This window comes from Lipophrys pholis (assembly GCF_963383615.2).
Source record: "Lipophrys pholis genome assembly, chromosome: 21".
In the NCBI taxonomy this organism is placed as follows: Eukaryota; Metazoa; Chordata; class Actinopteri; order Blenniiformes; family Blenniidae; genus Lipophrys; species Lipophrys pholis.
In genome coordinates, this window is record NC_137649.1 from 5,487,357 (window position 1) to 5,500,365 (window position 13,009).

Consider the following 13,009-nt stretch of genomic DNA (forward strand, 5'->3'; position numbering starts at 1 on the left):
TGATTTCAGATGAATTCCAGTCTGGTTTTAGGATTAATCTTTACAAAGTGTTTTCAACTTAAAGTAAATTCAAACGTGACTTGAATTTACAGTAAATCCAGAAAGGTTTTTTTTAATGAGTCAATCCAGATTGGTTTTAAACTTCATTTCTTGTTGATGTGAGATGGGTCATTACAAAGTAAAAATGTTCATCAATAAAATGGGAGAAATGAAGGGCATATGAAGGACATTTTCAAAATATTTGGAATAAATTATACTGCCAAGAATGTCATCATTAAAAGATGTCAAAAGATGACGTCAGGAGGTCTGGAAATGTATTTTAAGCTGCAACACAAATTAAGATTAAATATCAAGAATGAGGTAAAAAATATCAAATATACACTGAAACTAATGAGCTGAAACAGACAATATCTAAAATCTCATCAAAATTTAAGATAATAAGAATGAAACTAAGAAAGAAAAATTATTTCATTGAGATCAAATAAGAATAAAAAGTGAACTAATATTCTAGTTTGGTTTTATCAACAATACAAAAGCTAAATGTATTAAACCAATTGTGTTGAACAGCGAGTGAATTACAGACATTTCTCCAAGAATTAAAAGACAAGTGTAACCACTGGAAAGTTTATTTTAATCTTCAATCAAAGTTGAACGTGAACAAGGAAACTTCCACATATTTCAGATTGTGGATGAACTATGACGCGTCTCTTTAGGTCAATCGTTTCACCAGAAAAGTCGAGAAGTAACTGTCAGAACAATCAACTCCTCTGTGATATTCTCACTTACGGTGTTTTTGTCGGAGGCTGAGCGGTGTGGTCGGGTCCCTGACGAGACCTCCGAGCCGCCACATGCGGAGGGAAAACAGATGAAACTCCTCCGACAGAGGAAACACTCGTTCCTCCAGGCAGCGCAGGAAGTCCTTCAGCTCCGGCCCGGCCTCCGCCTGCCACGCCCGGTCCGACTCCTGCAGGAGCTCCTCCAGGACGGAGAACAGGTGATGGGAGTTCTGGTACTGAACCATGGGAAACTGGCGGAGCCCCGAACCGTCCGTAACCTGCAGAGATACAAACCACACGGTGCGCCTTTACACATTATGAAAACAGAAACGGCAGGAATGCTGAAACAGGTGTAGTTAGCACGTGGAGCCACTAGTGGGTGTTGTTGTTTGTTTTTGTAATGAACCTACACACAAGCGTGGAGAGAACATTTGCGATGGCAAATATTATTCACACTTCTTTTTACCTTGGCAGAGGAGTAAGGCCATAAGTTCTCTGTCTGAGCTTGGAACTCGGTACTGTGCTGTCGTTCACGAGAATGACAATAATAAACTCTTTTATCAGAGACTCAGTTCATTTTTATCGTGTGCCTTTGAAACAACTTGGTTGTCAGAAGTGGGATCTCACAATCGCTACCGCCGCTGAATTCCAGGGGAAACTGGGCCTTGAAGGAAACGTTCTTAAACCTCAACAACCTCGACCTTTCAGTGACGGCGTCTGATGGCGACACGACGCTGACATCTACACATTCCTGTGATGAGTCCGGTTGAACACGGACACCAGTTAACTCAATTTTCTCAATTGTGGTTGTTCACATATTTGTCCAAAATTAGGATTTTAAAAGCAAATGAGCAGTTTTCCCGTGCTTTGGTACATAGTCCTGGTAGTTTATTTCAATATATTATAGTAAATTGTGCTATAAACATAAACAACAGGACTACATGGACGGTGCGCATGCGCAGTAGCAGCGAGTCAAAAAGTTGAGTTTTCTCCCGTTACCGCAGAGATGGAGCATTTCTAAAGAGTTCCGTTTTCTCTGTATTTCCCACAGGATCCCCTGATCATGATCAGGTCAAAGGTCACTAACAGGCGAGATGGTGGTACTGGTCCGGACTCAGAATCGGTCTCGCCTGGACGCGGATCGACAGTCAAAACATTAGGAAGTCATTTGAAACCCGACAGGGTCATTTTGGTTTCAACTTTTTTTGCCACTCAGCCAATCAAATCTGTGTGATTTCAGAGGTAAGATGAGAAAAGTTGTAGGAAAAGAAAAGCATAAAGACAGATTAAAAAAACAACCTATAATGAATAAATTGCACCCTCCAAAAGGAGAGCATTTTATATTATTATGGTACTAAATTCATCATGAACTTTCCTCAAACTGGGCCTCTTCAGGTTTGAGTTGAATAGCAGTGCAGTGAGGTTCAAGCAGTGCTGACCTGAAAAGTCCTGGACTCCAGCGATCCATTGAAAGCAGGTCATTCAGGTCCAACACGTCTTCAGATGAAGTCTGAACAGACTGCCGTCTGTGGGAAGCTCACAGGTGAGCGGCTTCGACTCGGCTCAGGACCAATTTTGCAGGTTTTCTGCAGCAAGAATCTCCACCGGAGATTAATATTATGCAACCATTCGGTGTTCTGCCGGGTATTTAAAGGCACGTCAGTCACTGCGCGTGTGAAAACAGGTTGCGCCGGCCTTCAGGTGCGTATTTAACGTGTGAACTGACGAGACGATGCGGGCAAGTGTTGAAACGGCGTCATGTCACGGAGATCTCACAGGGTCTGCTGCAGCAGCTGTCAACAAGATGGAAAGGACGAGTTCCCATCAGAGCGCCAGGAGGCTGCAGAGCGACCACGAATCATTGTTAAAAAGACCATTATCTGCAGCGGATCCTGGATGCACAAGATTATTTGGACGTGGGGTCTTTTATTTTCTCTCGAGCCGACCCCCCCCACATGTCCAGACGATCCGTTTGAAGCGCAACAAACTGAGTAAAACGTGAAACGAGGAAGACTTGAAGTACAAAGAGAGCTTTTTATGGAGGATTTACAGCAAGAGCATCGCAATTAATCTATATACTCAGTTTCAGTCTAATTGATTAATTACCCAACAGCCTATTCACAGACTCTGGCGCTTAATTTCTCTGCTGATTCCTGTTTTTCCACACATCACAAGTCTCCCAAGCTGAAAACATTTCCAGCTGCTTGGTTCCCTCTGATGGCTGCTGTACTTTCACACAGCTTACGGAGCTGTCCTCGAATGCCTGGTTGTGTCCTGACAAAAAGTACAATATGAAAACTTAGGAATGCAGCATTGTCGCCAACTGCGTAAATGACTGGAGGGTTCATACAGCACAAATGAATACGGAACTAATCAGATACTTAAATGGTTCGAAAGGAATAATAATCGAGCAGAATCGCAGAGGCTAAAGTAATCAAGTATCTGTATTTGTACTGCGTTTGTTGGATTCTGCAGGATGATGTGCCAAAAGAAAAATGTAAAATTGCATATCGTAAGTATTGTTCCAATCCACCTCTGTCCTCAACACAAAACTACTCCTCTTTAAATATAATGTTGAAGTAAAACACTGGAATTATCCTACTGTTATTACAAACATTAAAGTCACCGCAACTTGTTTTTTTTTAATCTATAACCTGGGCTCCATGTTATGTTGGGAGTCCTGTCTTTGTAGGACGATGACAGTGGGTGTGGCGGCCATCATTGCTGCAATGTGTTTCAGAGATGAGGTTTTTGTTGAGGGGAAGAAAAAAAAACAAAAAACGTTGGGAACCACCAATCAAGATAAACACAGCGTCAAAAAGCTGCCCTGCATTTCCACACAATACATTATAAAAAAAAACATTGCGTCTCCACGTCAAGCTCCTCCACTCTAACCAAGCATCAAGACACAGTAATCACACAAATCAGAAGGGAAATATTTTTGCTGAAGCGACTCCTTCGCCGTGAGAATCGTGCAAACCTTCATGTTATGTTGCCTGCAAGAGATCTATGGGGAGTCCAGTCCTCGCCTCACTGAACAGCAACTACACCATGAGTTTCACTTGACAACAGCATAACAGCGTCCACCAGTTGGAGCCGCTTTATTTCCGCAAAGGTCGGTGAGAGCGAGCCCAGGATATTCCACTTTAATCTCCAAGCTGTCAGGAAGTGCACGCCGCAGAAATTTATGAAGCCATGAGGCAGGGTTCAGTGGACAGCACAGAATCAATACCTGGAACCAAAATCTAACCGGAGCCGTGATGGAGCATCAGTGGAGAACGTATACAAGCAGCTCCAGCTCCACCGGACACTGGAGATGGAAATCTGGGAAACAGCATCAGGAAGCTGTCATTTCCTCCGAAACACTCTACAACGGGAGAACGGGCAGCGACGAAGAAAGACAGTTTCTGCTCGGATATAGATATACAATATATTACAATATATGAAAAAATGGAACTCACTGATTGAAAGTTTGTTGTGGTAATCTCTACGATTCTGTTAGTCCTCCATAAATGTGACTTCTTGGTGCAGAATATCGCACAAATACTTTCCACTAACAATCCCTCCATAAGGTGACCACACACACCAAGCACCCAGCAGGCCACGTGATGTCAGAGCATCCCTCCAAACAGTTGGTTACCAGGTTAATACACACTTTTACCTCTTCTGGTTTAGATTAGTCTTCTTGAACAAATCAGCTTTGGGCCATCTTCAGACCGTAGAAAACACTGTGCCAGGACTTTTAACCGGCACCAAAAAAGTCCTTGACATTTCTCCAGTCTTCGCTTCTCTTCATTGGTTACGAGTAAATCTCAGAATTAATTCTAACATTTAAGATTAAACTATTAGGGCTCTACGTGGTCAAGCTCCCCAATACATCTGCGACCAGCAGAAACCGGGTTTCTTATGGGGTGTTTCAGTCAGTGGCACCAAGACCGTGGAGTCCTGTCCTACTGTCTCTGCGCAGCACAGACTGCATTGACTCCTAGAAAGCTCCCGAAGTCAATTTTATACAGACAATTAACTAGTATTTTACTCTGTATTGGGTCGTATTGTGAAGTATTGTGCTTTTTTTGTCTTTTATCTGGGAAAAGTGGTACAAAAACAACATTTTGTTATTTATAAAGAAATCCTCTAATCCAGTTTCAAAGGGTCGCTGTTAATCACATGTGACCTCTTTGGACACCGAGTGACCTCGTGTGGATCAGTGAGAAACACACTGAGCCCAATGAACACCGAACATACGAAACTTTCAGCCAGTAGAGTTTGAAACCTTGGCTGACACACCCGGACAGATAAACTACCAGAACTCCCAACCATTTAGAGAAATTAGCCCGTCCAGTGAAGGGAACAGCATGGTCTCAGGAAGTCACTTGGATAAACGGCGACATGTCTTTGAAGACATATGACAAAGTGCATTTGGCCTTATTCAATTGCTTTGAGACGCATCCGACCTGGAGAAATGAGAAAATGCACTGACGCACAGTGAATTTCACTTCACCGGTCAGGAGTTATAATGTTAATCTGATCGGTGTGTCTGTTACTGGTTAATATCATCCAGCGTATTGGCCCGCAGGATTAATGTGTCTCGCTTTAATTTGAAGTCTTTGGTTACTTGACGGTATCATTTCACATTCAGCACAATGACTCAGTTAATTAAAATGTCTCTACAAATCTCCTCTCAACACTTGAGCTCCTTTCTTTCCCTTTGAAATCACAGCATGGAGCTCTTTTGAAACACAAATCCTGAGTTTAGGGCGAGGTCACTCTATGGAGTAAAATCAAGACAAATCACACATTAATGGCACTCAGTGTACTCCTCTAACGTTTTCTTTAACGAGCTGTGAAAACATCAGCATCGGCTGTGCAACTATACGTGTATTCAAACATTATTTAAACAATCAGATTTTATTTTTTAAGGACATGCTGCGGGTCCAACGAATCAACAAATCCTCCAAATATGAGGCTCATTGGAGGTTTTAACAAGGCGCATTAAGATCTGCTGTATTTTATTCCTGTCTAATTCCTTCCTCCTCCATATCATTTTAAATCTAATGGCAGGTGTATGAATGCAAAGAGGTCTTATTCAGTTTTGGGTTTCTTTGGTGTTTTTTTTCTTAGAGAGGAGGTGTTGGGAGAGGATTTTCCGCGCCATCAGTGGGTGGTTGTACTCCTCACAGTTGGTCTGACATGAAAATCCCTCCGGGGGTCACGTTCCTCTTTTATAATCCACCAGGCAATTTAATGAGGGCTGCTTCCCATGTAGCTAAATCTATATACATCACTGGCACAGAAATAAACGCTGTGTTTCCTCTGGTGAAAAGAAAATGACTTCAGGCAAAGCAGAAACAAACCACTTATCTTAGACCCACTTTTGTGTTCATTCAGCACAAATGACACTATGAACTTCAACGACTTAGACATGCCGACATGTTTCATAGTAACTGTAGTCACTGTTGACAGTTACTCAGAAGATGTACAGTATGTACCTTGTTGCAGCAGCCTTGTTGGTTCTGGCAGAGGTTTGAATCTGCTCGGAGCTATTTGAAAATGGCTCCCAAGGTGGGCCTTTTTCAGAAATGCTGCGACTGCAGGAAAACGCAACTTTTAGAAACTGCTGCTACAGAATACTAAGTCCCGGGGGAATATCGACCAGGAGTCTTGCCACTCAGGATTGTTGTAATTGTCCATCTGTTTGCGCATTTGTGCAAATATTTACTACGGCCGTGGTGCACATGTTCAGCCGCAGCGTTTCCAAAAAATTACATTTTCCCCCCCGTTTCCACGGAGACGGAGTTGGAGCATTGTCGAACAGTCCCACCTTGGGAGCAGTTTTTAAAAAAAGTTGTGTTTTCAGTGGCCCCAAGCATCGTTGCCGTGTAAATGAATGGACAATTACAGTTTTGCATTTTCACTTGAAAATGCTGTGTAAACCGGGCCTGATTTCAAAGTAAAAGATGTACGTATGTAAGTCTCAGCAAACGAAGAGCCTTAAACATTGTTTGGATTTAACAAATAAACACGTAAAGTTCTAAAGATTTGTGTTTTCATATATCAAATTATCTTCCCACTGTGTTTTTTTTTTTCTTTTTCCAAATTCAATGTCGGTGGCTCAAATCCCCACCTCACTATGTCAATATGTCGACGTGCCCCTGAGCAAGAAACTGAACTCAAAAGTTGTTTCCAATGGAGGCTGAGCAACGTACAAGGTGAAAACGCTGTAAATAAGAAAAATCCTTTTTTATCATTGACTACGCCCTCTGGCATTATAAAAAAAAAAAAAAAAACAAGCCTCTTTCTGCCTCTGACAAATTACCCTGTGTGTTAGTAATCAGTAACTGCCAAAAAAAATCACATATAAAAATGACTTATTCTTGACATGGGCATCTAATAAAGAAGTGGAGTAAATACATGAAAAGGAGTGTCCACTGTGGTCACCTCTATAGTGTACAAAATCAAAGTAATAGAGCAGCACTCCTGAATAAAGAGCAAGTGGATATGTCAGAAATGAAAGTCACATAGTCGATGTGTTTTGAAACCCGAGGCCCGGTCCGAGGGAAAGCCTGGAAACGGACTGATTGATTTGTCTGCAGCTCATTAGCACTCCTCGGGGATCCATCCAGCTGCAGGCCAACACCGACTGGATCTGCTGCTTCCTTTTAATAATCCCGATAAACTGTAGAGCTTTTCACGCACGGAACAAATTACAAAGTCAAAATGGGCATCGACACACAACCCGTAGAGTGACCCGAGGCTGGATAAGTGTGAACCCGAGGCCTGGGGTGAGGCGAGGGTGGAGATCACTCCGTGATTGACCTTCCAGGTGAGCTGTAATCCAGAGCCTTGGCTTTGAAGTAGCGCAGCGGACGTCCGAATGACTGCAGGAGATTTCAGCCGGTACGCCGAGGCCGCTGTGCCCTCAAAAGTTGATAATTAGAAACCACAAGAACGAGTTCATCAAAGGTAAACCCAGTGGTTGGCGTTCACCACATCACAGCGTCTGTTTTCTGCACCCACTTTAGAACTCAGAAACAAATCTTCTGCCTTTTGTCTCACTTTGGAAATAACAAGAAACTTTGAATCTTCCTCAAACTTTATGGGGGGGGGGGGTAATATTTAACCAGCAGTGGTTGCCTAGAGCGGTGTGTTGGAGCGGAGAGACAAGGAAAAGATGCAGAACAGTGATCCTGGAAAATCACGATTGGGAAGCACTGGCAACGAGGTTACAGCAGCTTGTGAAGATTTGACCCTCACTAGAACCACATGGAGTTCCTGACCCTCTGACCAGATCGGTGTCCGCTGGATCCCGCCAACCAAGCATTGATGTGGTCGAATTCCTTCTAAAGAATTCTTCAGAAGGAGCTGCTCACAACAGGTTTCATGATGGAGCTGAACTGATGCTCCTCTGGGTTACTGGTTACAAAAGAACAGGGCTTCACCTGTATCATGGACTTTTGTTCGATGAAGCAAACGGGTGACAGTCACGCATTCTCCCGCACACCAGCGGAGACTGCTGTAATGCAAGGTGTTCAGCCTCCGCTGGGAGCAATTTGAGGTTTAGTGTCTTACTCAAGGACACTTCAGGACAATCAAACGATGGGAAATTGGAAAACAAGTACGGGGGCGTTATTGGAGCAAAACTATTTGTCACTGCGTATTGAGAGTTACTGTCTGCATCTGAATCTGTAATCGAAGTGAGATTTCGCAATATGTAAAATAATTTGTTGATGCAAACGGGAATCTGCAAAGCTCGTCTCCAAATTTGTCTGTAATTTGGGTTTCAAATGTGTAAAAAAAATCTGCTAATCTGTATTAAAATATGAACATGTGGTAAGATTTGTCAATGTGTACAAAGATATACATAGTTTAAAAGTCTACATATTCGGCTTCAAGTGTTACGATTGCCTTAGGGTTTTTTATCGGTAACGTCAGGGTGTCAGTGCCCTACAAGCTCATTCATTCTGGCTGCGTTGCGCCTTGTACCTCAGCATTCACGGCATCTACAAGCCACCAGGCTACCATAACGCCCCCATAGACGAGCCAATGCTGCCATGTCCGGTGAATGTGGAGGGTAAAATCAACATTTTTATACATCAAGTTGGTATCAACCCCTTGTCTGCTCCGGGCCAGCTTCTGAGCGGTTCCCCAAGTGTGTCTGAGAGTTTTGATCTCCCCTTCCACAGTCCAACACCAGGTGGTTTTGGGTCGTTCCCATTTGTTTGTTCTGTCTGGTGTCCAATGCAGGGCTGCACTGGTGATCTGGTGATGTTGCCCTGCGCTCTCCTTGTGACTTGTCCGATCCATCTCTATTGGGTGAGAAGTTGTTGGTCGGCGATGGTCTCACGGCAGAAATTGTGCAGGATCCTTCTGAGGGTTTTTTTTTTTTTTTGTATGAAAGACATGAGTGTCGGTTGTTTGTTGTGGCCCGACATGCCTGACGGCATTCTCGGGCCTGGGTGAGTGGCGAGAATTAAAAATTGTGGCTTGAAAGTGTCTGACCGCCACATTTTGTCCCCTTCCTTCCCAAAGAGGTCAGTACAGCTTGAACTCCCAATGCACTCACACTGTAACCGTATGTGGCATCCTAACTGTCAGCGCCTGTTGTGTCAAGCGGCTGAAGCTTCTCACTCTTAATGTGGGCTCGCTGTTCCACTCAGGGGAGAAATCACTCTGTGTCCTTGATGGGTAAATTACTGCCCTTCACACTGCTGGCCAGGCACAGCTTCATTATAGACTTCTTTGTCAGCTCCTGCAATTCCACTGCCTTGCTGTGTTTGTGGCTCTCCCTGTCATGCTATTCTTCTTTTATTAATCCATCGCCTCCTCTCACCTGATATTTTTCTCTCCCTTTTCTTCTCTGCCCTTCTCTTTGTCATCCTTATTCCCTTCGGTTTACCTTGACGTCTAGCCTTTTCTCTACTCCTCTGCTGTTGTGTTGCGTCTCTGAACTCTTGTTAGCAGAGACGCAGGTGACAACATAAAGTGGGAGAACAGTGCTGAGTGACTTCATCGGTATGGCAAACGGAGGCAGACCGGAGACTCGCAGAGGGTGAAAGCTAATTAGCGGCATTTATCAGCTATTAAGGGAGTCTGGCAATTAGCACTTTGATAGGTGAGGTTTCCGACCAACAACAAGAGCTTAAGAGGTCAAATCATGTGCGAGAATGTCAGTCCAAAAAAACTTAAACGCCCTCTGAAGTATTTTCTCGCGTCACGGAGTAAAAGTTTGATGAATAGAACAAAACAAGCTTAGGGAGGATGCAAACTCTGCAATTTTCTATTTACTGCATGTTATTTATTTGTGTCTTCAGGCAAATTCCTTATTAGAGCCTAAATCTACCTCCAAATTGCCTCAATGCCGTTGTCTGTAAAGTCATTGCTGTAAACGTTCATCTAAACTTTTCAAGGTCCCTCAGTACACATCAGTCACTCTTTGCCTCTGTACAACCAAACACTTCAATTTATGTTCTATGTGAAGTTTGCAACATGATTAAAATGTTTGTTTTTTTGGTTGTTTGTTTTAATACAATGGAGTGAGGATTTGGAACAAACTCAGTCAAGACCTGAATCAACGTCCAAGCATGAAACTCAGACTTAAAATATCAACCAAGTACAGGGATGAAGCCCGGGGAGGAAAATATATGGCGTCTCTTGCACTGTAAACGGGACTAAGCATGGGTGATTGTAGGTATATTCTTATATGCTGATTGTGAGGAGGAAGAGTTCTCAGCCACGGAGTCGAGCAGGGCGGCTTTACGTGATGCACCTGAACGCATCACTCGCGGCCGTCAGCTGCTGGAGCTCCGGACCACAGAAAGCAGCACAAGAAGAGGCCAAGAAGAGCAGAAATATCACTTTTAGGGCAAGTTTTGAAGAAGTAGAGGATCAGAACAGCATGTATCTACATGCAGATGTAGAATCTGGCAGCATGAAGCCCGTAAACCCGTAAAAATGCATAAATTAGCCACGTCATTTTATAATAATAATAATAATAATAATAATAATAATAATAATAATAATAATAATAATAATAACTTTATTTGTATAGCACTTTTTAAGTCGCAGGATTCAAAGCGTGTGAAAAAAGTAGCGGCTTATCGTCTGGAAATCACGGTAAATAACAGAAAACAAATAAATCAGAATGTACCTCATTTTACGAGGAATCTCAAAGTTCTACTTTAGGGAGACATGACCAAGGTGGCAGCCAGTAAAGAAAATCACAAAACACAACACAGTGAAAAGAGTTGCACTGACAGCAGCATCAGGTCAGATCCAATGCGTCTGTACGACATCAACCTTCCAACAAAGCATGCGCGAGCAGTCAACCACTAGGGAGGAGCAATGTTAACTGCATAGAAACCTTTTTTGAAAATAAACAAATAATTAAATCGGCTTGAAACGATTGGCGATTCTATATGAGCGATTTAAAAGGATGAAGAAAGACTTGGCAATGCTATGAAAAAACTATTCTAGATGGTGCTCCATGGACTCTAAGTTCATTCTAGGCTTGTACTAATTGGCAATATGCTACTATATTGGCAATTGAATCGGGGGGAATAATGATTTTTAGTCTTAACAATGCTATAAGAAAAGAATGCAATATGTTGCTAAGAATTCAGGCAAAAAAACAACAACTCAGCATTTAACACCAATATCTAACTTACAAAGCTACGATGCCATGTAAAGCTTTGCAGAGGAAACCAAACCAGGCAGGAAGCACCCAAACAGAATGGCCAGTAGATTCAGGGATTTTCACGATAAAATATCCCATGCAGACGACTCGTACTGGAATTGTTTTCATGACACATTACATCACATCTAGTGGCAACGGGCCAGAAGGTAGAGGTAGCCTGGAACACAAAAGCACAGGTTGACAGTGTAGTCACGTTTTCGTCAAGTGTGTGGTTGTCATGCTTGAGAAAAAGTGTAAATAATGCTGATAAGTTATAGTCAGAAAAAGAACATCTGATGGAATGAGTAAAGAATTTCACTATCAGTTCCCAGTATCGTGAAAGTACCTGTACTTGATGCATAAAAATCAGTGGACCCTAAGAATAAAATCATCTTCCTCTGTGACCTCAGACTGTTTTAATCTTTTTACACTTTCTGTCCTACCCTTGGAGCTATCTTCCTGTTTTCACTTTCCTTTTTTATTTAAACACCCCAGCCTGCCCATTTCTTCCTGGATTGCAGGCTGTGGGTTTGCCCGTGGCTCAGCAGAAAGGTAACGAGCTCTAGCTTGAATCAAATGGGCGATTTAATCCCTCTCAGGGCGCAGCGTTTTAATCTCAGGGCAGCCGATGCTATCTGGGTCACGGTGCTTCAGGCTTTCTTTCTGCACACAGATGGAGAAGATTTCTCTTCAGCACAGTCCAGGTCCTTGACCACCTCGGTGCCGAAGGGCTTTCACTCTTCCAGATCCCATCGGTGGTGATTAAAAGGTACGGATATTCAGACTCGCCACATTGAAACATCTGAATTAAGGTGTTCAACATTTTACTATTCCAGCCAGATGTGGATTCAGTCAGTCACCATGGGCGGAAATCACAGAGGTGGAAGAGGGGAGTAGATGACCACCATTATGGCTGACCTGAACATACAGTGGCAGCCGTTATGGACTTATTACTTATATACTTATTTTGAATCTGAATTTAGTATGCTTTATATATTTTCATTTTAAGTTTTGTAATATTTTAATAAAGTTATGTATTTTCAAATAAATGAAAACGTCACTGATTTCAGCATTTATTCCATCGGTATACGGATATCGTTTTGAAAACAATGAAAAAATGATTGGTTTTCACCTGAAACTTTGTCGTATGAACAAGGTCTGAGATATAGCTGTAACAAGCACGAGGATCGATTCATTCAAATCTGGACTTCCTTTAACGAATTCATTGAGAATCTGTCTTTAACCTCATAACACTAACATAATGACCTCCCCATTCACGGAGAGGTCATTACAGTATGAGACCGTCCTTCAAGAGAGCTCCCACACTCTATACATAAATTTTTTTCTGCTCTATATATAGTACAGTAAGTAAATGTGTGTGCACATCAACACAGTGTGGCCATGAACATGCAGGTGTACAAATCTGCAGATGGGGCCTTTATAGCTCTGCTCACCATTATTGGCACCCCTGAACTTGGCAAAGGCCAAGAGAAACACTACTGCTGACATAAAAAGAAACAGCTCATCTTTGCCAAAGAGTACGTGGACAAACTGCATTCCT

The 13,009-nt window shown here is 42.6% G+C and overlaps 1 protein-coding gene across 1 annotated transcript in view; it reads right to left on the reverse strand.

The window, feature by feature from the left end:
- mei4 (meiosis-specific, MEI4 homolog) overlaps nucleotides 1–13,009 on the reverse strand; it is a gene marked incomplete at both ends in the record, with an annotated part of 99,381 nt that overhangs the window by 33,089 nt on the left and 53,283 nt on the right. Inside the window, one exon of the mRNA XM_080491073.1 lies at nucleotides 787–1,054. Within this exon, the coding sequence (XP_080347199.1) occupies nucleotides 787–1,054 (268 nt within the window). The remainder of the gene's footprint in view (nucleotides 1–786; nucleotides 1,055–13,009) is intronic.